Source organism: Drosophila ananassae, chromosome XL (genome assembly GCF_017639315.1).
Source record: "Drosophila ananassae strain 14024-0371.13 chromosome XL, ASM1763931v2, whole genome shotgun sequence".
In the NCBI taxonomy this organism is placed as follows: domain Eukaryota; kingdom Metazoa; phylum Arthropoda; class Insecta; order Diptera; family Drosophilidae; genus Drosophila; species Drosophila ananassae.
In genome coordinates this window covers 2563972-2590445 of record NC_057931.1, presented here as the reverse complement: position 1 = coordinate 2590445, position 26474 = coordinate 2563972, and the positions used below count along the sequence as shown (strand labels likewise).

General features: G+C 45.2%; 3 protein-coding genes across 21 annotated transcripts in view; 1 reads left to right on the top strand and 2 right to left on the bottom strand.

Annotated features, from left to right (window-relative positions):
• LOC6504014 (neurobeachin) overlaps positions 1 to 26474 on the bottom strand; it is a 156746-nt gene that overhangs the window by 60340 nt on the left and 69932 nt on the right. The gene's annotated exons all lie outside the window — the stretch shown is intronic.
• On the bottom strand, positions 1917 to 23901 carry LOC6504012 (chromatin modification-related protein EAF1). 3 transcript variants are annotated; one of them, XR_006507629.1, is made up of 3 exons: positions 22398 to 23901; positions 12753 to 14587; positions 1917 to 3011 (listed from the first exon to the last, which is right to left on the bottom strand). XR_006507629.1 is itself a non-coding variant. In XM_001963968.4 (2 exons), the coding sequence occupies exon 2, from the start codon at positions 14270 to 14272 to the stop codon at positions 13091 to 13093; it is 1182 nt and encodes a 393-aa protein (XP_001964004.1). In that variant the 5' UTR covers positions 14273 to 14587; positions 22398 to 23895; the 3' UTR covers positions 9868 to 13090. The 3 variants fall into 3 exon arrangements, 1 of the variants encoding a protein (XP_001964004.1); XR_004310314.2 differs by having other exon boundaries at positions 1917 to 2967; XM_001963968.4 differs by lacking the exon at positions 1917 to 3011 and having other exon boundaries at positions 9868 to 14587; positions 22398 to 23895.
• LOC6503647 (trichohyalin) lies at positions 7814 to 9799 on the top strand. The gene has a single exon (XM_001963969.4). It carries the CDS (start codon positions 7979 to 7981, stop codon positions 9707 to 9709), a length of 1731 nt encoding a protein of 576 aa, XP_001964005.1. The 5' UTR covers positions 7814 to 7978; the 3' UTR covers positions 9710 to 9799.

The window sequence follows — 26474 nt, the reverse complement described above, 5'->3', positions numbered from 1 at the left end:
ATATATGCGCTCCCCTCGATTTTAAGATTTTGGAAGGGGGTCCCCTGGAAAAATTTGAAAAAAATGGATCCCAAAATTTTTTCTCAGGTTTTGATGCAGATTTTCGGAGAATTAAGCCACGAATCGTTTAAGGTATTCCGTTTAGGAATCTGATGAATATTGGCCAAGATATGGCCATCGGAATAGGCCATATATGCGCTCCCCTCGATTTTCCGATTTTGGAAGGGTCCCCTGGAAAAATTTGAAAAAAATGGATCCCAAAATTTTTTCTCAGGTTTTGATGCAGATTTTCGGAGAATTAAGCCACGAATCGTTTAAGGTATTCCGTTTAGGAATCTGATGAATATTGGCCAAGATATGGCCATCGGAATAGGCCATATATGCGCTCCCCTCGATTTTCAGATTTTGGAAGGGGGTCCCCTGGAAAAATTTGAAAAAAATGGATCCCAAAATTGTTTCTCAGGTTTTGATGCAGATTTACGGAGAATTGAGCCACGAATCGTTTAAGATATTCCGTTTAGGAATCTGATGAATATTGGCCAAGATATGGCCATCGGAATAGGCCATATATGCGCTCCCCTCGATTTTCCGATTTTGGAAGGGGGTCCCCTGGAAAAATTTGAAAAAAATGGATCCCAAAATTTTTTCTCTGGTTTTGATGCAGATTTTCGGAGAATTAAGCCACGAATCGTTTAAGGTATTCCGTTTAGGAATCTGATGAATATTGGCCAAGATATGGCCATCGGAATAGGCCATATATGCGCTCCCCTCGATTTTCAGATTTTGGAAGGGGGTCCCCTGGAAAAATTTGAAAAAAATGGATCCCAAAATTGTTTCTCAGGTTTTGATGCAGATTTACGGAGAATTGAGCCACGAATCGTTTAAGATATTCCGTTTAGGAATCTGATGAATATTGGCCAAGATATGGCCATCGGAATAGGCCATATATGCGCTCCCCTCGATTTTCAGATTTTGGAAGGGGGTCCCCTGGAAAAATTTGAAAAAAATGGATCCCAAAATTGTTTCTCAGGTTTTGATGCAGATTTACGGAGAATTGAGCCACGAATCGTTTAAGACATTCCGTTTAGGAATCTGATGAATTTTGGCCAAGATATGGCCATCGGAATAGGCCATATATGCGCTCCCCTCGATTTTCCGATTTTGGAAGGGGGTCCCCTGGAAAAATTTGAAAAAAATGGATCCCAAAATTTTTTCTCAGGTTTTGATGCAGATTTTCGGAGAATTAAGCCACGAATCGTTTAAGGTATTCCGTTTTGGAATCTGATGAATATTGGCCAAGATATGGCCATCGGAATAGGCCATATATGCGCTCCCCTCGATTTTCAGATTTTGGAAGGGGGTCCCCTGGAAAAATTTGAAAAAAATGGATCCCAAAATTTTTTCTCAGGTTTTGATGCAGATTTACGGAGAATCCAGCCGCGAATCGTTTAAGACATTCTGCTTCAGAATCGGATGGATATTGGCCAAGATATGGGCCTAGAACCCAGCACATTACTCATACGCCCCGTTTGTCGAATTAAATATTTGATGGTATTGGAATGTTAAAATAAAGTCCCTAAGCCTATTATGAAAAATATGTAGACTGTATTAAGTTGGCATTTAGTGCCGAGAGTTGGCTTTCGGGTGAAACAGGAATGCAGTTGGCAAAAGCCAAGCAAACATCACTCATACGCCCCGTGTGGCATGCAAAATACTCGAGTCATTGGAATCACAGCCTGCTCCGTTTATCCCCCTTGAATAAATGCCGACAAACTGTCCAGATACCTGGATACCCCATTTCCGGACCTGTCGCCTCTGATTCACAAATCTGTTGGCCATTGGGGTCTTCATTAATTTCGCTTACCTGAAAGTAAAGGGGAACAGAAGGGAGAATAACAGTTAGCTCGGCATGAAAATGTGTGTAAAAGAGGCTTACTAAAATGTGTGTGAGACTAAGTGAGGGTGTGAGTGTGTATGGGTGGATAGGGACAAGGGTTAAGGATGGGACTGGGACTGGGGCTGGGGGTTATAATATGTGTAGACAGGCTGAAAATCTTTTTCGGTGTGGGCCATAAACTGGGTCAAAGGTTGCTGCTCAAAAATTTAGTTATAAAATCCGAAAATCAGCTTGCCACAGGCAGGCTCGGCCCGGCCCCTCTGTGTGCAAAAGTATTTGCCTATTTACAGCCTATTGCACATTTTGATGGCACCCGCCCAACGAAAAAAAGGATACGAAAAAGGACCTCTACAACACAAAAAATTGGTAAAAACTTAGTCGAGCGCAAACCGAAAACTAAATTGAATTGTTCCCAAAGAGGGTGTGTGTGTGTGCGTGTGTGGGCGATGGCAATGGGCTGGCCTCGACTGGAATTCCTCCTCTCGTCCTTAGGCCATGGCCATGTAACGCCTCCCTCCCCATTCCCCACTCCCCATTGGGTAACCAGGATATCCTCCACTTACCGAGAATGCTTTGAGGAATACCAAACACTGTATGATGCCCTCCATGGTGTCGCCGGTCAGGCAGAAAGTGCCAGTCAGGTGGCGTCCTTTGCGACCGACGGTGGCCGCCGCCAGTGAGGCATGCACCAGCGCCCGCTGTTGTGCACCGGCGGCGCCCCCGGCTGCCCCGCCGCCACCCACCTGCAACGCTGCCCCGCCCACACTGACGGCGGCGGTGGTTAGCATGCGGGGTAGTGGGGCGGCGCGCATCAGGCGCTCCAGCGAGTCCATGGCGGGTTTATCGTTATCGGTATCGGTATCGGAATCGATATCGCAGTTATCGCCAGCAATTGCTGATTAATCGTCGATTATTTCTTGATCGTTTTCTGATTTTTCGCACAATATTTGATGTCTTGTTTGATTGTTCTCCTCGGATATTGTTTAGTATTTTCGCACAATAAGTTGTTTTGTATTTTTTGTGGTTATTGTTTTTGTTAGTCTGGTATCGGGCGCACACATTTTACTCAGCTGCAAGGATATATATTTGTTTTTGTGTTTTTCTTGAGGTTTTTCTTTAAAACACACACAGTGATAGAGAAACAGAGAGATAGAGAGAGGGAGAGTGGGTAGAGGAGAAAAGAAAAAGAAAAACGCTTCCAATCCGATGGATAGCCCAGCCATAGAAGGACAGACACACAAAAAACCGAAACCGAAACCGAGACCGCGAAATTGTAACTTCTTGCCCAAGAATTTGCAAACACAGCAAGTAAATGAAATGCAAGTTGATCGAAAAAATAGTTAAATAATAAAAAGTTGCATGGTTATCGGTCGGAGGCAGTCGAGCAACTGACCCACTGGATGACTCCTCTCGCTCCTATATATCCGCAACTACATCTCTGTGTGGCATATATAATTTATGGCCCCGAGAAGTAGGCAACAAGAAAAAAAAACGAAACATAGAAACGATATAGAACTGCGAAATGCAAAATGTCATTGTGATGACTTTGTGGGGCGGCATTTGGCACTTTGTATACCGAAATAAACGAGCATATATGCCAAGGAGGCAGCATGACAGCCACACTGAGACTGAGAGCATCAGTCAGTCCGGGCCCGGCGGCCATTTCATCCACAAACTGCTGACCGCTGACTGGGGACTAATAAAATTCAAGTTAAATGGTTGTTAAAAATTTATAGCAGACGCCCCAGCTTCCGTGTGCCATTTTAAGACTTTCAGCAACAGCACCAGACATTCGAAAGCAACTCAGACAGGGCCAGTGGGGGCAACACTCAATTTTCATTCGAAAAGAAACATAGTAACCCATAAATTTGAAGAGATGTTTTTTACGGCCTCGAAATTGAATAAAAACTGGTTCGAAACTGTGTCTACATGTTTACGAACTCTTCAATATTTGTTCTTGGGCTTTACGGCCATAAGAGTTGGCTAAAAAAAAAATAAACAAACACAAATATTAAAAGCCTAATTATCCCCAGGTTGATAAACACACTTTGCCACATCAAAGTGAAGTACAAAGGATTACAAATTAGTGGCAGAATTCCACACACATAGGCACTGGGAAAAAAAAAGGTTAGACAACCCTAATTTATGTAGGTAAGCCCAAAACTTTTCCACAACTTTTCGAAATTGTTGAACTTTACTTTGATACGAAAAATGGGAAATGGGAAATGGACAAGGACGAGCATTTGAAGAATGGACGGAATAATTTTTGCGAAAAGGGGTTTCCAACAAAACCGAGTGGAAATTTTTGCCGCCTGACCGCCTGACGGCCTCATATGTGTGTCTCTTTCAGCACACCCCTATTGCCTTCTCTTTTCATTACTGTAACGTGTGCGAGTGTGTGTGTGTTTTGAAGAAAAATAAGCATACAGTTGGCAGGCTCTTTGGAGCTCTGGATTTTGCCCTGGCGTTTCCGTTGGCTCTTCCGCTTCTTCGGGCGTAATTTATCTCCTACCAGAGGCTACCAGAGAGGGGTCTTCAGAGGGGACCAAGAGGCGGACAGAGCTGGAAGAGAATCGAGGCTGTCAACAGGAGTCCTCCTCCTGGCAGAGGCACAAGAAAAAATTTATGCAAACCGACGTATGCCCAACAGGATGGAGGATGGAGGCTGGAGGGGCTAAAGAATATGTTGCCAACAGTACAGCAAGGACCCAAAGCGGATAAGAGAAGCAGGAGGAGCAGGAGAAGCAGGAGAAGCAGGTCCTTGCCAGCCACTGTATTAACTGCAGCTAAATCAAACTTTTGAGCCAAGTTATGAATTATTTGCCATTGTGCAGCAGGCGAAACATTCCTTTGTCGTTGACTTTGTCCCTTTGGCAGGAAGTTCTCTTTTTCTTTCTCTCTTCCCTTATTCTGCCCCTATCCTGCTACCCCTGCCTGTCCACCCGTATCCTTGGGTATCCTTTTAGCCATAGGACCAAAGCCAGAGGACCACCACCACCGCCACCTGCCGAGTCATCCGAGGCCAAGTCAATTTGAACAACATTTTGCCGCAGCTCTGGTTATACAAACAAGATTCCCACATTCCGAAGGCTTTTCGTTTCATTCTCTTGGCTCTTTCTTCTACTTTTTCACTTTTTGTGCCTTTTTCTGTCTAGCTGTGATGATTTGCCATTTGGGGACGGGTCCAAGGCACGTAAATTGAATGACCAGACCAGTTGGGCCAAAAGTTCAGGGGTAAACAGAAACAAAACACCAGCAGACGGAAACTGAGACGGCAATTGGGCAGGGAATCGAATCTTATATACCCTTGAAGATATATATTTCTAAATAAATATATAGTCTACTAATCCCTGAGTTACCAGCCCAAGTTTCAAGTCCGTAACTTCAAAACTAAAGAAACTACAACACTTTGAAACCGAATGGCGGACAGAAGGATATGTGGACATTCAGTATCTACCTCCAAAGATGATCCTGTTCAAGTGCCATCATCATAATACCCTCTTCAAGGATAAAAAAGTGGGAAATGAGAAATGCGGAGCACACTCTGGCAAAAATTAAGTGAAAATAATAAACCCAAAGAAGCAAACACACAGAAGTGGACACCGGGTGAGGAAAAATAGAGGACATTACACACACGTTGTGTGTCCTGATGGCATTACAGTTAATTAAAGGTGAACCCGGTCACCATATCCTGGCCCATGGCCAGTTACAGTGGTTGTGATAAATCAGAGGAAATTCAATTACACTTTAGGGGCAGGCAGGAGGAGTCTTTCCATGAAAGATTCGGACTAAAAAATACCAAGAAGTAACTCTCTATTCTTACATTTAAAAACCAAGAGAGAATAAACTGAAGAGGAGCTACTATCTTTTCATTTTTCAGCTAAAAACCAGATTCAAAATCGTCCCACTCCAGGGCGGGTGTGCACAGTCCACACTCCTATAGGTATGCGTGTGTATAAGTTTATGCGCCGGTGGGTGGGGTTGCAAGCCAAAGTTCAGGGGAACTGCAAAGTTCGCAAATGAATGGCAGGGCATTGGAAATAATGAGCCGTATTTACATTTCAAAGCGAGCAGAGCGGACAAAAGTTGAAGTCCCAGTCGAAATCTGTTGGGGAATTCGCACGGAGAAGGATTCTGAGAGTGGCGAGAAGGAGTAGGGAGTAGGGAGTGAGCTCGGAAAAGGACCAAGAAAAATGGGGAAATGGGAAAGGCAAGGGGTAGAGAGTAAATTGCGAGCTTTCGGTGGCAGGATTGCATACAATTTGTTTTATGGTCATGGCGTGCACATTAAACGCACACTTAATCACACGCAATGGGCGTGGCAGGCACCACAAACCCATCAGACGAATGCCCCCACAGCCAAAGCCACCGAGCCACCGAGCCACCGAACCACCCAGCCATCCTACCCTTTCCTTTATCCTCCAGCTCTGTTGTCTGTGGCGACAAATAAAATTGATTTTGTTTTTGCTTTCTGGCTGTTTTTTACACAAAAAGAAATCGAGTTAATGGACCTATAAGGCCTAGTCTTAAAGTCTTGAATATAAATTAAAGAAAGTAGGATTCTTTGGGGCTAAAGAGAGAAACAAGGGGGGGAGTTCTGTGACTCCTTAAAGACTAGCTCTGCTTGCATTTCATTTAATTTTAAACTCCAGAAACAAACTCCTAAAAACAAGCCATTTCCTGCAATAAAAAATATATATATATCATATATGACCATTTATTTTCCATCTCCGAACACTTAACCATTTATTTTGCTATATTTCGGTTGTTTTGCGCCTTATTAAATCACTTTTATTGCCATTGAAATGTGGAAAAGTTTTCCTCGAGATGGCTTCGGTGGGGGCGTGGGCTTCGGCTTGGGCGTATTACGTATTACGTATAATATGATTTTTGTGAACAAAAATAATTCATATTTATGGCAACTTTTGCTCAGTTCATTGGCAGTTGTCGAAAGAAATCAACATTATTATCGGCAAAGGGCAATGGCAATGGCAACGGCAGCGGAATCATCATCATCGCAATGATGTCTGAAGTAAATGATATTCTGTGGCCATTGTGGCTGAATATTTTGCGGATTTCACTCCGCAGAAGTGCTTGTGGGTGGGTGGCCATGGCGTGTCCATGGTGATGCTCCATCCCTCCATCCAATCCATACAATCAGTGCGCCCCCGGGGCGGGGACGGACAGGAGTGACAGGCGTGCCAGGATGCCAGGACGCCAGGATACCAGAATGCCAGGACGATGTCTTTGTGCGCCTGACAACAGCGGTCACAAATAGACAGGACAAACAATGCGAAAAGCCTGTTGTTGTTATTCCAAAGATGATGCTCGCCGGGCATCCTTCGACAGGTGCGACGCCTCAAAGGATTCGGCAAGGACAAAGGACAAAAATTAGTCGCTATTAGACGGCGAGCAAGGCTCTGACAAATTCATTTTGAAAAACAAAGGAGCCTGACGAATAATCTCTGACTTTGACAAGCACTCCTCCCTCCGCCCGACCTCTCTTTAAGGACATCTATGGAATTCTCTACCCTAAAAATTTTAAAGCAGTCTCATGGCTAATAAGCCTTGCCCATTATCCTTTTTTTTTGCAGCTCGCCACTAATCTGTGACCCCTCTGCACTCAGTCACAGGTCTGCAGCGAGGCGTGTAATTAAATTTTCATGCCTCCTGGTTGGGGTGGGCGTGGCTGGCAAGGGAGTGAGTGGCATTAGAGTGGTCGGAACTATTCCGGAATTCAGGCATCAACGCCTTCGAATGCAGAGAGAAGCAGGCGGAAGTAAATGCACTCCCTCGGCCATAAAACATTAAATATTTTTACGTTTTTTTCCAGCCCGCCACTTGACACACAACTCTCGAGTGGGTCGGCGATGAATATTTTATTTTTTATCCGAAAACCTGGGATCCGAGGCCCGCAGAGTCGGCTCTTGAACTAAAGTCTATTCAGACTCTCGGATTGTCAGACTGTCGAGAAACAAACATCCGAAACGAGCTAACCGATCCACATAAACAGACTTCCAGAGAACAGTCCCCGTATTATATTTCTTACCGCCCCGACTATTAGCGAGAGTCCACCCCAACATGCCGATGGTAATGCCCTGTCGGTCCCGATCGGGGACCAAGCTCCCGCCCGACTGCTATGACAGGGTGCGGCGGCCCATCTACGTCGAGGCGCCGGCCCTCTCGACGATCGTGGAGGAGCCGCAGTGCGGCAGTCGACGGGACAAGCCCGTCAAGCCGAAGGACCAGCGACGACCCCTGCCCCCGGGCACCCGCCCGCCAGGACCCCTGCCCGTGCCCGGACAGCACAAGGTGGGCGGGGGCAAGGCTCCAAGAGGCCGCCACTACGACGGGGCCAAGGCCACGTTCTTCCACATCAAGGGCCAGTCCTGGGAATCGAAGGGCTATGCGGAGCTCTCGCTGTCGGAGCTGGAGCGGATGCGGGCCCAGCGGCCAAAGACCACCGAGGAGCGACGGGCGGAACAGGATCGCCGGATGGAGGAGCAGCAGTACCACACCGCCGAGGCGGAGAGGATGCGCAACTACTACCACGACATCGACGAGCAGCGGCGGGAGAAGGAGCGCGAGGCGGAGAAGCAGCACGACGTGGAGGCCGACGAGGACGTGGACGAGGAGCGCAGGATCGAGGCCAAGCGGCTGCAGGTCCTCCACCGCGCCCTAGACGCCAAGTACGAGTCGGACGAGCGGGTGAAGGAGGCCAGCCGTGCCATTTCGGAGGCCAAGTGCAGTGCCATGTGGACGGCCCAGATCCAGGAGCGGAAGCTCCTCAACCGCATCCAGAGCGACCACGACGAGGAGATGGCCCGCAAGAACCTGGCCTACAACAACGCCAAGTGGGGCACCGTCGAGGAGAAGGACCAGGCCGAGGAGGAGCGCCGCAAGCAGTTCGGGATGGCCGTCCGCGAGCAGATCAGCGACCGGGAGAAGCTCCGCTTCATGGCCCAGGATCGCCTTCGCCTCGAAGCCCGCGACATGCGGTCCTTCATCGAGGAGAACAAGAAGGCGGAGGCCGCCGAGGTGGAGAACCAGTCGCGGCGCAAGTCCGCCTACCGCGAGGAGCTCAACAAGTACATCAAGCTGCACCGGAACTTCGTGCGGATGATGTGCGAGCAGGATCAGCGGGACGAGACGCGGGCCTTCGAGTACCTGAAGCTGAAGGAGAAGGAGCTGCGCGCCCAGCGGGCCGAGAAGGAGGCCATCGAGGCGGACGCGAAGCGCAAGCGAGACGTCCTCTTCGCCGTCGGCCAGAAGATTCTCGACGCCAAGGACAACCGCGAGGAGATGCACTTCCTGGCGGAGCACGAGCGCCTGGAGCGGAAGTACCGCGAAAACGAGCGCCAGGCCGCCGAGAAGCAGCGCCGAATGGCAGCCGAGCTGAAGCGCGGCAACCTGGAGCAGATGGAGCATCTCAGCCAGATGAAGGCCTGCTACTACGTGCAGCGAGAGCGCGAGCTGAAGGAGATGATCGAGTACCGGGCTAAGCTAGAGGAGCAGCTGAAGAAGGAGGCCGAGGAGCAGGCCCAGAAGAAGGCCTGCCTCCGCACCAGCGTCGCCTGCCAGATCGAGGAGCGGGAGAAGGCCCGCCGCCGGGAGCTGGAGACGAGCCACCTGAACTTCGAGCGGGACAGGGCCGCCGAGGCCCAGAGGCAGAAGGAGATCGACACGGTCATTGCCGTCAAGCTGGACGACCTGCAGAAGCGCGGCTGTCTGCCCAACCAGGCCGTCAGATCCTTGAAAGGACGCGTCGCCAACGCCGGCAACAAAAAGAAAATAGGCTCCGAGTTCAGTTAGTTGGGGGCATCAGGACACGGGAACAAGGATAACACGTTGACAATGGCATAGATGGCTTTTAAATTAAATCTGAAAAATAGACAGCAGAAAGAGAGAACTCTCTTATTCCTTCTGGCAGAAAAGAGACAGTCTGTTGGTCTTAGAAAGAGACAGCTGACAGCAAAGTTGCGTTTCACCTCAAATGTTTGAAAGTTTGCAGCTGGAAAAATAATTAGCTCCACCAAAGTTGCTAATCCGCAGAGCCATTTAAAGTTAGTTCGCTTTAAAAATCAACAAATCGAGAAAGAACCTAAACACTGGCTAGTATAAATCACTAAAAGGGGCGTCGGCCACGCCTACCCGGCACGAAGCTATCAATTTTGTAAAGTCAGAGTCACTGCCGAGATTAATTGAGTTGGATAACTGGCGGAGGGCTAATACGTCTTGGGGAATTAACCCGCAATAGACGAGTGTGGAGGCTGTGGAACACACACACCCACACACACCCCCGCACCCACACACCCACACACTCTCAGGGATTAGGTTAAAATTAAGTCGAGGCTGAGGAGCAGGCATTTGTTTCACTTAAAGAGGAGCGCCTTAAAGCCAAATTAATTTCGGGCAGCCAGCCGTGGGTATTGATTCGATTTTGTGGAAATTTTACAAGATAGCAGCGCTTGGGTTAAGCTGTTGTCAATGGGTTAAGCTGACCGTGACTGGTGCATGACTGTGGCTCGTTTCTCATGGCGGGTTAATGATGCAGAAGAATATTGCCCTTGAGAGGCAGAGAGGGAGGCGGCTGATAGACTCAGGGGGGGTAGTTGGAGAGGGGAGGGGGTGGTGGTTATATGGCTTAAATAGTCGGCATGATGTAGCGTTTGTGTCAGAATCCGCCCAGAGACACACATGAGCAATATAATTGCCAGTTCCTGTCCGCTGAGCAGAAAACAAAAATCATAGCATACTTTTTGGGGGCCAACCTCGGCCAACCAAGAAGGAGCAAGGATAGAGATTATAACGGAGACGGTAAACAAATACAACAATAATAATACAGTCTGTCTTAACCTTTCAATTCGGGATGTACATGTATGAAGCCCTACTCTGTTGACCGCAACTGTTGGTGCCAAAAATTATACATACACACTCCACTCCGCATTGGAAAAAGGGGGATATGGATGTGTGTGCGAGGGTGTGTGTGTGTTAGGGGGTGTTCTTTGGTTCTTTGGTAAAAACAAACAATAGTAAAACTGATTAAGTCGGGGAGAACCACATCAAGCTAAACGATGATGAAGAAAAGACCAAAAGATTACGAACATTGAGCGGAGCGCACAAAAGCATAAGACAAATGGGGGGAGAAGGCTAGGAAGTGGGGGAGTGGGACTAGAGGGCGGTGGAGCTGTGGAGCTGGGGGGATGAAAGTTAACTTGATGCGGGCCAAGGATACACAAACACACATGGTCACATGGTCACATGGTCAGAAATGAAAACAAGGGTAAGGCCCATCCCACTGGTCGGAGTCTACAGAATAAAAGAACAGAAGGACTCTAACACATACATATCGAATAATTGAAAGGATGTACACATACATCCCTCTTCGCATGTATGTATGTATGTATGTATGTATATGTGAGGCACAATTTGTAAGATATGATAGTAATGTTCTGCAGCTTCCTACTCTATCCCTTAATTTTTTATATTTTGCTCCTTTTTGTGTTACGCCACCAACAATGACAGCAAAATTAGTCATTGTCCTCGGCTCCTGCTCCTTCTTCGGCTCCTGCTCCTGGTCCTGTCATTTGCATATAAATATATATATCTTTATGTGTGTGTGAGTGTGTTTTCCTAGTACTGACAATTATGTAAAATTTACTTTGCATAAAACTCAAAAGCAGAGGTTTAAAAGCGACAGCCGTACACTCGAAGAACTCTAGGCAAGAAATATTTAAATTTCAGAACCAGACTACTGCTCCCCCTGACTCTTTTGCCCTTCCATTGAGTAATTAGAATCTTTTTCAGTGTACACAAGAAACAAGATGGGCTAGAGACACTCACAGAGTCCTGCCAAAGCCAACTAGTTAGCATATTTGCTGTTCAGACCTGGATTCCCGAGTGGCCTCCCGATGAGCCTCCCTCCCCCAACACCCCCCAAAGGATTCTCACAAAAATACAAAACAGGACGAAAAAAAAAACAAAAGCCAGAAACTAGAAAGTAGAAACTAGAATTTAGAAACTAGAAAAAGCCAAGATGGGCAGAAAAGTTAAGCCAACAGTGTAAACAAAAGTAAAAAGTTTCAAGTACCAAAAATTTCAACTGCAGAGAACACGCATCAAATCTCAACCCGAAACAGTTCGAAATAAAATATTCAGGAAGCTGTATGTCATGGGAATTGGATGTGTGACCTTTCTAGAACTTCTTTCCATTTCATATTTATATTTCCCATTCATATTTCTCTTATTTTTTGGTGTCGAGCTGGAAAAAGTTGTGGAATTATTAGCAGTACAGGGGGTGGACGGAGTGATGGAGAATAAAGGATAGCAGGTGATTCAGGTGGGCAGGATATGCGGGTGCTCTACAATATGATTTCGAAAGTGTCTTGAGTATTTCACGTGAAAGTGATATAGAGGTGATTTTAAGGTGCGATTGAGGTGAGAAACAGAACCTATTTGTGAGAAACGGAAAACTAAAAGACCCCTGGAACAGGTGTGGTGGTGAGAAAAGTGCAACTTCGAGAGTGTTCTCAGGTGATCTCAGGTGGTTGGGTGGTGAAAGAAAGGTGAAAGTTGGCAGGCAGGTGATTGGTAATTATAATAATAAATAATCAAGAAATGGAGACCCTCGAAAGAGACTTTGAAATCATGTTAAAATGCTGTGCAAATTCTTTTGAGCAAAATGTCTGAATCGAAAAATTTTCATTGATTTTTGTGTCGGTTTTTTGGTTGGCTTTTCCTCTTCGATTTTTCATTTTTTTGGTTTTTCTTTTTGTTTTCTTTAAGTCTTTTGTTTTTTGTTTTTGTTGGCTTATGGTTTGGTTTTTCTTTGGTATTCTTGAACTTTTTTGCTAACCTTGTGTGGGGTGTTTCGCTTTGGACAATTTTGTGATTTTGGTTGCATTTGTTCTGAATTTGAAAACTGAACTGATTAGTTTGGCTTTTGATTTGGCTTCGATTCTTGGATTTGATTAGCGATTGATTTGGTTTGGTGATTGGTTTTTGATTTCTGATGCTCGATTTGGCGATGCTCGATTTTGATTTTGGCTTTTTATTATTTTCTCAACTTATTCGATTCGATTTTCGATTTGCGATTTTCGATTTTGGTGCAATGGTGAGGGAGAGCTGGACTTTGTACAGGTATGAGCTGATAACTGAGATATCGAATTGGGAGATATAGAGTGGTGATCTGATTTAGAACTTCTCCGATATGCTATAGATGCGCTTAACGCTCACGCACTTGCGTCGCAGCCTTTCGCACTCGATCTCCCTGAAGTCGGCGTGCGAGTTGGCGGCCAGCGCGGGCCCGACGAGGGCGATGTTCAGGTCCGAGGGTCGGTGCTCCTGCTGGTCGATGGAGATGTGGTGGATGCGGGGCAGCTGTTGGTGGCGCGAAGCGGCGCAAATGTCCGGCTCACTGGTGGCGCCGCCCACGTAGTTGTGCGGCTCGCGATCCTTCTGGTCCTCTGCCTCTGCCTCGTCCTCGTCGTCCTCTTCCCCGGGCGAGGGGTACTCCTCCTCCTCGTCGTCTAGGTAGCGACTCTCTCGCTCCTCCTCGCACTGCGGGCACTGCTCCTCGGCGGACTCCTCTCCGGACGATCCCTGGCCCTGCTTGTTCTGACAGATGATGGCCCGCTTGAGCTCCACGAACAGCGGGGATGAGGGCTGCAGCTGCAATGGACCCACAGCCGGTGGCTGTCCGGGCTGATCGAACAGGCTGGGTGGCAGCTCACCAGCTGGCAAGGGCTGACTGGTGATGACCGACGCCCCAAGGACACTGTGTCCTGCTCCGGCCCCGGCCTCGGGGTGGATGCGATTGTCCGAGTTGGTGGACGAGAACTTCGAGAGCAGGGACCTGGAACTGGCCTTGTTCTTCAGCTGCTGCTGCTGCAGATAGTAGTAGTCCCTGGGCAGCGAGGATGTGGCGTGCAACGGGTCCTCCGGGTCGTAGTAGCCCAAGGCGGCGGGACGAAAGAGTCCTGGGGTGCTCAGGGAGTGCAACTGCTGTTGGTTCTGCGATTGGGACTGGGACTGGGACTGGGACTGCGATTGGGATTGCGACTCCTGGTCGTAGGAATCACTGATAACGCTGGCCGTGGAGGCGGTGGGCGTGGTCGTGCTGCCCAGCGTCGATTGGGAGCCGGCGGCGGCGGCAGCGGCGGCCGCTGCTGCGGCAAACTGAGCGCCCAGCAGTGGCGTCAATCCCGCCAGGAACTGCTCCTGCTGCTGCTGCTGGCGCTGTTCGTCCAATTCCCGGCGATAGGCCTCGATCTGATCACTGGGCGAGGGGGTGTTGCTGTGGATGCAGCCCTGAAAGAAATCCAATGCCTCGTACAGGATGAAACACAGGCCCAGGACGAGGAATGTCTCCATCATAAGCAGCTGGTAGCCATTTGAAAAGTGCCGAACGAAACGGAACGGAAACGAAACGAAACGAAACGGAAGCGGAAACGGAGGATACGAAACTGGTACTGAGAACGGAAACGGAAACGGAAATGCGCGCGATACCGAAACTGACTATTTTTTAAAAATTTCTCAACGTTTACGTTTAACGTCTACTTGAATTTCAATTTTGGTTTCTTTTCAACACTTTGGCACTTCATTTTCATTCTCCTTCGTTAGTCGCTTTACGTTTTTAAGTTTTTCAGTATTCAGTTTTTTTTTTGCTTTTGTTATCCTTGTTATCCTCGGCTGGAATCGAAATTGAAATTGAAACTGAAGCGGTTCCTTTGTTATTCAACTCAATGCAAATTAATTTCGAATTTGTTTGTCTCGTTTGCTCTTCGGCTTGGTGCGCACTTTTCATTTGCATAAATTAAGCGTGTCGCGTTCGAAAACTCTTTAAATTCTTCCCGCTACTGTTATAATTTCTATATATTATATATTTGATTTTTTTCAGAAGCGGGTGCAGCATACACATACACAGCATACACATACAAAGATCAATATACATATATGGACAGCGAGTGGTGTTCGAGTGAGTATTTATTTACAGCAGATCTGGCGAGCAGCAAGGCAGATAGTGGACAAAAGTTTCTTTATTACTGGTGTGTGTGTGTGTATCTGTGTGGTTGTGTTTCAAAAGTTAAGCGCTAAAATGTTGGCCAAAAATTCGTAAAAGAAACATAAAACTGTCGAGACCCAGGGGAGTGGCGACTACTAGATAGCCTTTTCGGAGAAATTTTCAAAAACCGCTGATAAGAGACATCGTAAATGCCAAGGGGGGAGCCTCAAAGGATTGCAAAAAAATAAATATAATATAGATACAGACACAGAGAAAAATGTGAAAACCCCATGAATTATTGAGCATTACAGTGGGAATTTTGTTCTCCGCTTGAATCGATGAGCCAGTGTCTAGCTGGAAACTGAACTCTCATGCCTTATTCATGCCCAAAGTGGAGTTCGAACGGAGTAAGATGAAAAATTCCATCACATATGTATTCATTGAACATTTTGCTCCATTTGTGCATTTTTGACGAGCTCCCACTCTGCTCCCGCTCTGAATGTGAGATTTTGTTGCACTTTTTATGTGCTCGAATAACACACACATCTTTGTTTACAACTTGCTCTGGTTTGTGATCGTTATTATGGCGATTACTGTGGGATTGGAGCTCTCAGACCCCGCCCCGACTGCCACAGGGCCACTGCATTCGAAATGCGGCTCCGAAATTGAAATATTTCGAAATTCATACACATTTCCCTCGGCGTATTTGATAAGCTGACAGTCGGGGGCAATTGAATGAACCTAAACTCCAGTGAAAACAACTTGATTGGCTGGCGGGATTGGCGGGAAACAAACAACAATCGAACAACAAATAACAACAAAGGGGTAAATAGCAGATTTTTTTGCGGTTCAATTTTAAATTTTCAATTGAACAGATTCAACACGACTCCAATGAATATTTACAATCATTTAACTGACATCAAAGTCATAATAATCATAAAAATCATCGAAAAAGAGGACTAATAATCATAAAAGCATTTTCGTGTGGTTTACTTTTTGGTGGTGCTGGTGGTGGTGGTGGTGGTGGTGGTGGTGGAGAGAGAGCTCCCAGTCCAACCCAATGGACCTTCTGACCGCCTCCCTGACTTATTTATTTATATACGATATATACATTCCCTGATTCTCCTTTTCAAACCCATACAGTGAGGCAATGATGCGGAAAAGGGCAATCCGGAGTCAGGGTCGAGATCTGTGGCAACTTCTTTTTTCATTTCGGGTTCTACGAAGTCTGGCTTGGGGGGAGGCCAGGGATATCCCTATATCCCGTTCCCAATCCCCCCCATCAAAATGCACAACGTGTCGTTATTTATGCTCCACCCTACCGTCCAAAAAATCCAAATCCCCTTTTCCGACCACGAAGGCTTAACCCCAGCATGACAAAGCGCTCCTTAGAGCACGCAGGAAAAAAAGGACACAACACACCATAAGCCGCGAAGCGAATTGCTAAAAAATATCCCTAAGCCCGGGCGTTTATTTAAGGCTCTTAGCCAAGAAATCTGTCTACTCTGGGCCCTCTGGTTCACTCTTCCCGTTCAATTTCAATTTCAATTTCAATTTCAATTCCAATTCCCCCAAAGTTATACGCTTTTAATTTACAAAACTTTCGAGGTAATGGAGTAAGGACTTTCATAATTTATCATTTAGTTGGAAAGGAAGGAATGTCGGATTATGCAACTCGGGCCCGAAATTAATTCCAAATTTGTTCAACTCAATTTGCTGGAAAGTTTTTGTGCCCGATTTGTTTTGATTTCTGATGTCGAGGCACTCTAATTAAATTTTTAATGTCTGTGCGGGAGTGGGTGGTTGGGGAAAAAAGTTTTCCGGCTTGTATGGAAACTTCAAACAAATTCCAAGTAATTGCACATTGAAATTGACAGGGCTGGCATGGCGATGCAGGAGAGAGAGACAGGGCCATGTCGAGTGAAAGAGACAGGGCGAGGACCAGAGACAGAGACAGGGAGCCATTGCAGTCTGTGGGCCAAGTTAAGGACACATTGTTATGCCCACGTTCAACTTAACATGGCCCACACTCTCTGCATAAAGTTGTTAAAAAAAAAAAGGAGATTATAACAACAAAAACGATGCTAACGAGGGCCAGCGAGAAAGAGAGGGCTGTACACAAGTTAGAAAGAGAAGGGTTGAGTGAGTGATGCCTGGACGAGTGCAGCTTAAAATTGTTATCAACAATTTAATCATTGAAAACCATTAAAAAGCAAACAACACGAACTTTGTTAGCCCTTCCTGGGCTGCCTCTGTCTCTCTCTCTCTTCCCGACTGTTGCCATCTCTTTCTCCTGCTTTTTCCCGGGCTTTTCCTGGCTTTCCTTTCCTCTTCTGCCATGTTTTTTCTTTCGAGACTACTTTCGAGTTGTTGTTTTAATTGCTGTACTGTGTTCACAATGCAGCTGTGATTATGGTCACCAGAAGTGAGGACTTTTCAAGTGTCTCTGTGTGTTTGTGTTCAGGGAGAGTCGTTAATTTCATTTAGCCATTTTTCTTGTTTCTTTCTAAAATTAAATTCCAGCCTGTTCTGCTGCAGTTCGTCCTGGCTCCTTTTTTTAGAAAGGCGCGCCAAGGCCTTTAATTAGAAGGAAACCGCCGCAACAACCAGAAAGAGATGGCCCAGCAACTGCGTCAGTCATTTGTTTTCGTCACTCACACACACACACAAGTGCATATAAGGACATGGTAGAGGGTCTTCATGTCATGGTCAACATGCCAGGGCAGCTGAGAAATGGAAATGCCAAGAATACACCCCAAAAAGTCCTGCCAAGTCGCACCAGAAATGCACTTGGTTGGACTCCTGAATAATTACCCAGAGTTTCTTCAAATAATTAAAGGACTCTTTCTAGTTGTTCCCCAACTTTCTTCCCTAGAATTCGCAACCAGTTCGGGTCCTGGAAGGTCACATATACTGGCTGCCCAGCAGCAATTGTCACACACTGCTCGGCAGCTTCAACTGCAGCTGTTTTCTTGGCCCGCTTGTTGGCTGTTGACGACCAGAGCCACTTCATTGTGTGGCCAGGAGGGGATGTGGCCGGCTGACTGGCTGGCAGCAAAAGTAAACCAACATAAGTGTTACGTCGTTCGTTTATTGTTGTGTGTGAGGGGGTGGACCCCAGCAGGTCATGTTAACTAACCTCCTTTTGCGAACAGTCCCAGTCCCAGTCCCCATCCTCCTTCTGTTTTTTTTTTTTTTTGAGTGTTGTCCTTGCCTGCAACATAAATTTTTAAACGCTCGCCCCTCGAATTGTGGCATCTCGTCGGCACTGCGGCTTGTCAACTGCAGCAACCTTGCCCTTGTTGCTTGCCACGCCCTCTACCCCTCCCTCTCCCCCACCCACACGCACACATACTGCCACAGGAAATGCGACAATTTTAAAACAATTACAACAAAGCCCAATGAGCAGAAAAAATTGGAGGGCACTTGCAAAAAATAATATAAAATTCGGTTTATGTTCTTTCTACTCAAAATTCATTAAAAAGCATGAGTCTTTTCTCCCAGTGCAGAGCTAGTCCCGTAGCTGGACTTTCTAGTGGCCGAGTTAACAATTTGCGCAATTCGCTTTCACGAGTCGACCACAAAAACCAACGGAAACATGAGATCATTATGCCACGCACTCTGCGGTCCACATCATGAATACTATATAGTCGCCAGATATCGGGCGTATCGAGGGCCAGTGTTTATTGGAGTGCTTGTGGTGCCAAGGAGGACATTATCGAGTGTCAATTAACGCAAATCAATTACGCACACACATCCAACCCACGCACTATTTTGAAATTCCGGGTGGGAAGTTTGCAACTTTAATTGCAGAAAAGTGTTTTTTTTTTTTTTTTTGTGGAAAACTCCATTATTATTTTCGCTGTGCCATTCTGCATATCCGTGGTGCAAACTTTCCAAGTTTGTTTTCGTTCAATTTGCTGAGCAAACAACTGAACCATTAAGAGCATCTTGGGGGATAGCAGGGCGTATACGTAATGGATGGAGGATATGCTAGGCTGGGCCCCTGGTAATTAGCTAAAAATTTAAGCTTAAAGGCAAATTCCTCTCCTCTTTTCATTCTTATTAATATTATTAATATTCCAAGAATGCATATATGGATTTTTATTCCCACAGACCCCCTGGTCTGCTTTCGGTTTTTTCGCCAAAGAATGCGCCTTTTGTGAAGAGCTCCTGCGGCTCCTCCTCGCATTCTCTGCCTGTTCCTTTTTTTTCAGCCGTATTGTATTGACTTTCTCCTCTTTCTCCTTTCCTTTTTTTGCAGATGGTCATTAAAAATATGAAATTTCATGTGGGCACACCCTCCACTCAATGGAACACTTAAATGAATTACAGTTCTGGGAAGAGTTCCCGCTCCCGAGTTCTCCACGGCACATACTTTTTATTCATGGAAATCGGTTTGAATTGAATGGCCATCAGGGACGAAACGCTGCTAAAAAAAAAAAGGGAGAGAATGGGGAGCAACAGGATAAGATGGAAATATGTTTTTTCCCGATTCATGGGCCACATTTCCATTTCCCTCCAGTCCCCATTTTTCAGGATAGCATTTTTTCAGGGCCTCTGTTTATCCTTTTTTTTTATTAATTAGTCGTGGCTTTTTTGGAACCTCAATTGAAAAACAAATCTGATAACTCTGATAACGAAGAGAATCCTGTGAGTAATATGATTTTTATGAGTAGCATTCTGACAAAAAGGCATAATATATTATAGATATTTTTATTTCCAAACACCTCTCAGACAGGCTGCATTATTTGACGGCCATTGAAAGTGTTGGCCACAAATGAAATGGCCCAAAGGAGCTGTCAAATCTGCTGCGTTATAACATTTTCCCAATATGGGGGAGGTTGGGGGACTCACAAGGGTTAAGGGTTGCCGAACAACAACAAACAACAAACAGCAACACAATATTATGAGCAAAAGTTGCACAAAAATTGACAAAACATAAATAAAATATGGCGCAGACAATGAACAAGATTCTCGGCTCTGCTCCGGCACTTTTTATTATTCCTTTTTTTGATCCTTTTCGGGGTAAGGACATGTGACAGGAACAGATGCCAGGTGAGGGCGTCCCTGACGGACGAGGGGTGCAGCACTCGAGGGGGTCACTGAAATGCTGTCGCTCTGACGTTAATATCGCCTGATAAGTATTGACACAAGTCCTGGAAAGGACGAACCGAGTGACGAACAAACAGAGAAGCAGGAAAATAAAAGGAGAGCCTCGGCCAGGGTTGCCATCGTTATACATCCAATTGCCATTTTACAATGATGACGTAATTGATTTTTAAGCAAATACAAACACTCTTTGTCGGCAAAAAAAAATAAAATCGAAAAAGAATCGAAATCTGAAAAGTGCGAAAGGGGAAAATGAAAAGCTGAATAAGAAAAGATTTCCAAATAAATAAAGCGAAACGTGCAAACATCGATGACGAGGAAGTGCTTGTTGAGAGCCTTAGTCCTGGGGGGTCAGGACACACATACGTGGCAAGGAGTACATCAAGTAGAAGCCCCAAAGGTAGAGGGAGAGCCCCGAACGTGCCTTGACTGCCAGCTTAGTCTCAGGTGAGTGGGAAGACAGTGGCGTAGTGGGCCAAAAAATCATATTTTTCTGTCAAAAATCCAACCCATGTCTAGCTCTAGTATTGGGGGTATATTTCTGGAAGACCCCCTTTTAAAGTACGCCCCTGATAGCGTTTCTGTTTACACTTGCTCCTCAAAGTTGAAAGGTAAAAACTTTACCAGAGACCTCCCCCCAAAAGTCCTTTAGTGTTTAAGCCATTGATCTCGTAAGGGCAGAGAGTTTATCATCAGAACTCCACCAGAACTGGGGTAATTATTATCGGTATTATCGGGGGTGGAGTTTACATAAATTGCTTAAAGCCCAACTTAAGCCCAATTCCAGTAGCACTAAGTGTAATTGAACATTTAAAGCCAAAAAGCTGAAGCCATTTGTTCTGCCTCGAAGCTCAAAGTGCGTGGCATGCTCTAAAATTATTATGTGTATTAGTTAATACATATATGTATATATAGTCGTGTACGTGTGTGGGTGGGTATGTTATGTGCATGTGTATGTGCTGGTGGCAGTGCCTGGTGCAAAAGCATAGATTAGTCATTTGCACGCCCTCCTCCCCCAGTTTATCCGCAGAAACTAATTTAATCCATGACTCGCAATGGACAGCCCTCTCGCATGGACTTCATGTCCTTATTGATTTAAAGCTTAAAAGCTAAAGCAGAAGCAGCAGCAGCATTACCAGTCTATAACATAAACCAATCTATAAACAATTAGTCACACACAAAAGGCCTTCCATCGTCCATCTCTGAGCATCTGAGCAAATGGTTTAGGCTTCGAAATCACAATCAGAATCACACTCTCCGTACGGACCATGATTGGTGTGGCGAAATTCTCGAAATTGAATGCGAAATGCCAAATCGACACTCTGATTAAATTATGTCCGCTATGTCCACTCAATTTAGTTGAGCCGATGAGCCGCTTGGCAGGCTCTTAGTTAAATTATAATCACGACTTGATTCAACAACTCTCGGCCAGGCCAGGCCAGGCCAGGCGAGGCCAGGACGTCCAGGACGTCCAGGACGGCCAGGACTAAACGGCTTGCCTTAAAGCTCAGCTCCTGACTTTAAAATCGGTGTCAAGCCAAATTGTTTAAAAACAATAAAGCCAATGGCCAATAAAATGTTAATCCCCTTTAAAATTTACAAAACTATTCCATTAGCAGGAATCACGGAAAAAATGTCGGAATATTTCTGTCGGGGGAAAAAATGTCAATTTTTTGTTGTTGTAGAAATGTATGTAGAAATATATAAACCTCGCTTTGTTATAATCATGGATGATGATGATTTCGTTGACACACATACACACACACACAATCACACTTACACACACACTCACACACACACACACAGATTGGTTTCTGTTTATTTTTATTGCAATTGTTATGGCTACTGCTGCTGCTTTTTCTTTTATTTTACGCTTTTTTTTTGTGTTTTGTGCCCCAAAGGCCCTAACTCTCGTTTTTGTTTTTTGTTTGTTTGTTTATTTTGTGTAATATATTTTATTGTTGTTTTTATGCTCGAGCACATACACAAGCAAAGAAACAAACAAATAAATACCACACGCACGCACCACACACATTCAAATATTTTAGCATTTCCTAAAAATTTCGTTTCTTATTTGTTTACTTTTTTCTCCTGACTTTGATTATCATTTATGTGTGTTTGTCTTATTTTTATTCACTCGACACAGCAAACAGTAAAAAAAATGTTGAAAAAAATGTAATTTTTCGAAATACTTCTTGCAAAAAATATGTAGCATATTTTTTAGCGCGCGTCGGCATTTGGTTTTTGGATTTTTGCATTTTTTTTTGGCATTGTGTTGTGCGTGCAGTCCAAAAATAGTACTGTTTATGATTCCCCTCCTTCGATTTTTTTAGATTGTAATTTGAATTTAATTTATTTATTTTTGAAAGGTAGTTCTTGAGCTACCTCTACTTGGATTGCGACTCCTTTCAGTCAACTCGGTTTATTATTATTGTCCTGCATGTGCCGCTTTTGGTTTCTCTTCTGATGGGTTTCTCTTTCGCAGATAGTGCCTGTTGTTTTTGTTGGATTTTGCGTTTTTAGGGATTGTTTTTGGTGTTGTTGATTCGGTTCGGTGTTGTTATTCGGTTGCCACTCCATGTATATGAATCAGGGACATATATATCAGTGGTTCTGCCGCGCTCGACGACCGCTTGACGCCCGTATTGGAAACAGACTGCGGAGCCAGCAGCGAGATTTATCCCATGAAGATAAGTCCTGCAGACGAGCGAGTTCGGCTCCGCACCCGATGTCCTTCCTAGCACACACACACAAACACACACAGCGGCAGTCTAACACTCACACAGACACAGGCAGAAGCACGTATTCGTGCTCAGGACGATGAGGATGACGATGGCGGGCAACTTTGTTGTTGTTGTGCTTTCTGTTCCATTTTCTTTTTGCAAACATTCAGCATCCGTTGTGCGTGAGTGTAGGGGGTGTGAGTGGTGGTGGTGGTGTGTGTGTGTGTGTGCACTCATACCGAGACAACAACAGAAGCCGAAAGACCGCCGCTTCGGCAAATGTCTCTTAGCGCGCTCTTCGGGCCAGCATCTTCTCTTCGGAAAGCTTTTTTTGGTCAGAAGGGACACCTCTTAAAGACAAAGATAGGAAGTCCTGATCGTGCTTAGATCGGCTTAAGAGTAATACAGTAATATTATATAATATCTATAGTTTAAACTATAAGTTTTAATTGGGAAATGAATAGTTTTAAGCTTCGTAAGTAACAGATTTGATTTTAATCAAATTCAATCAAGAAATCGAAGAATTTTCATTAATTTGTTATCAGAAACATTTTTAAAACACCCCTCTTTTAGTTAAATCTTAAATAAAAACCCATCTTAAAACCATTTCAAAAAAAAAAAACACCTTAAGCCTCTTTTAAAAACAATCATCCAAACCGAAAGCAATACCAGCCCCTCATCCTGCCCTTCTAGCAGCTCTCTTAAGGACCTCCTCTCTCACTTTTTGTGGCTTGGTGTGGTGGATTCAACACTTTCTTCGGAGAGCGGAAAGCTTTCGCCGAAGCTTTCTCTTCGCCCCCACGACCCTCGCCCTCGCCGCTATCCTTGCTGAGTTTTTGGCGCTGGACTGCAACAGTTACAAGGAGGCAACAAATCGAGAAAAAGGGATTTACTTTATGATGGTCAAGTGGGAGGTCCTGGGCGGTAAGACCACTCATTAAATGTGTGTGTTTGTGAGTGTTTTGCGTGAGTATGTGTGTGTGTGTGTGTGGTTGTGTGCTGGAGAGGCAGCTAATTCGAACGAAATTAGGCAAACATTTAATGAAGCAATTAGCAAATTTTGGCCAGCTGGGCAACCCCTAATCTTTAGTTTGGCGTTCGAATATCCTGTGGGATATACACTCTCTCCATATATATAGTAGCCCATTTCCGATGCACGCACTTTACTTTCTTATTTGCTTACTTTCTAACAGAAAGAAAAAGAAACCCCAAGACCAAGGCATAATATACATAAATATAAGTTTCCCCGAGTCTTACATATTCATAGATTTCCCCGGCGATGAAACCGCATGGAACATCAAAGGGGATTTCACTTTTACACATCAATGTGCTCTCCTTCTGGCCAAAAAGAAAATTGCGTTTACTCACCTGAAAGAAAAGCAGAGGGGGGGAAACAAGAAAAGCGAAAACGTTAGTCAAGTTAGTCCGAAAAAAAGTTTACTTTTATTCTTTATTTCACATAAAAACACATAACATTACTCGTATATCCTTAAACATATCCTTGCAGGTGAGACCTTTGCCCACTTACAATTCAAAAGGTGCAAAAAAAAAGGAAAATAAAAATAGAAAAGGAATTAGAAATAGAAGGGGAGGAGAGGGGAAAACGTGAAAACAACTTTGACATGGCTAAAGTGCAGAATTCTGTTGCATACTTTTTTGGGCCTCGAGAGCTGGGAATTTCGTGCATGTCCTGCTCCTTGCTTTGCTTTTCGGGGAATTTGTAACTTAAGCTTAAGTGCTCTGCTCTCGGCCAAGGAATAATAATAATAGCGACCATTTCGAATTAAAAAGTGTTAAAAAGCCTCAAAAGTAGTGTAACTTTAGTTTCGGTAAAGTCCTTGCAGTAACAGAGGACGGCTGCCTGCCATTGTGCTTGTATTGTGCCTGGGAATTGGCCATTTTGTCGAAACTTTTGTTTGGCCGCAAAAGGCTACCTGGAAACTGAATGGAAAATCGGAAAATCGGGGGTTCGAGGCCAGAACGGATGTAGACCAAAGTTGGATTGATGATGTCTCAATAAACCCCATTAGGGGATTGCCATTGAGACTGGACTGTGTGTGTGTGTGTGTCTGTGTGTGTGTGTGCAATATAATATTGGCAAATGAATAGCCAGGTATTTCGGCACAACCCCTCCCCCCTCTGTTTCTGGCACAATTCAATGCTCTAATTGGTAGCCAAAAAATGAAATAAATAAAATAAACTACTGCCGAGGCGAAAACTTTTCATCCTTGGATGATTCGACCATTTTTTTGATGTTTGGCCTTCAAGAAAATGAATCACGAGCCAACTAACTGTAAAAATTCATTATGGCCAACAACACAGGACGAGGGCAGGAGCAGGAGCAGGGGAGTTGCTAAGCGTCAGGCAAAAATTTCGATGTTGGCGACAAAAAGTTTTTGTGACTAGAATTGAAATTCCTTTTGGCAATTGCCAGAGACACTGGCCAAAGAGCCAGCGAAGGATAAAAATGTTGGGAAGCCTCCAAGAAAATAGATAAATAGAAGGCAGTTCGTATTTCTGCCAGTGCAGCAACCTGAGACAAGAACTCAAGAAGGAGAACTCCGGTATTTTCATCATCATCGTCTTGTCGGCGTTCTCAGTCAAGTGTTAAAATCGATTAAATAAAAGTTTATTGCTAAACTGCTAACTGGCTAAGCTCACTTCCCTCTACCGCCCTCCTTCCCCCTTGGGAACTTTGTTTTTGGCTTTTTTCAGGTTAGCTGCATATATTTTTGTGGCTTAATTCGCCCGCAGCAAATCGAGAAACTTAAAAAACAATTAGAAACTTTTCACCACCCAGCCCGGCCCAGCCCGGCCCAGCCCGCAGTCATACAATATTCTCAACTATCTGGTCGAGGAAATCAATCCGCTTCATAACCGGGCCCCCTCCATCAGATCCTTCCCCCTGATCCTTTTGCCCCTCGGCCATCGAACTTAATTGGTCTTGTGATAAGTTGAGAGTTGGAAACAAATTGAAATGCTTTCAAGATTCTGGCCACGATTTCGGCGAAATATTCAAAGCAGGCAGAGCAGGAAAGGCTAAAGGATAAAGGATAATATCTTTTATCGTAGAACTAGTTCTGCAAATCCAATTTAATTTTAGAGAATTTTTTATTCAAATTAATCGCAGGCCCGGCATTTTCTTTATTACTGTTTCGGGCATCCTTCAATCCACTTTGTCCACCCCCTTGGCGAATCCTTGAAAAATTCTCAAAACCATTTAGTTAATGTCCCTGGCTCTTAACCCCATTCCGCCGTAAGGATCTGTTTTCCATCTCACCTGGCAGGTGGCAGACGGCAGGTGGCAGGTGGCGGGCGCTCTTAACCCTTCTCCGCTTGCCTGGCCAGCTATTGAACTTTTTTTCCCCCTCTTATTTTGGGAAACCGGAAGACGATTTTCAAATTAATATTACACAAGAAGATTATTTCAACACGAAAAAAACTCCACTCTCTCCCTCTGTTCGGATGCTGGGACGAAACGCACTTGAAATTAATGAAAAGCATTTTCGATTGTAATTATGTATTCGTGACTGGAGGGGCCGGCCAGCCCGCCCCATCCCGCAGGGCACTTGCTTCCCTTGTTGCTTCCTTTGGCTCAGCTCATTAGGCATAATTCGAGCCATCCCAGGACCCTCTCCTTCTCGGATGGGGATTCTCGGATGAGTTAGAGCTGGCGAGGACCAGGAGCAGGAGCCGGACCAGGACCAGGACCAGGGGCAGGGCCCATCCGCATTTAATT

What these genes read in the sequence shown, in the direction of transcription:
- LOC6503647 (XM_001963969.4), top strand. Translation starts at nt 7,979, where the DNA reads ATGCCGATGGTAATGCCCTGTCGGTCCCGATCGGGGACCAAGCTCCCG.
- LOC6504012 (XM_001963968.4), bottom strand. Translation starts at nt 14,272, where the DNA reads ATGATGGAGACATTCCTCGTCCTGGGCCTGTGTTTCATCCTGTACGAG.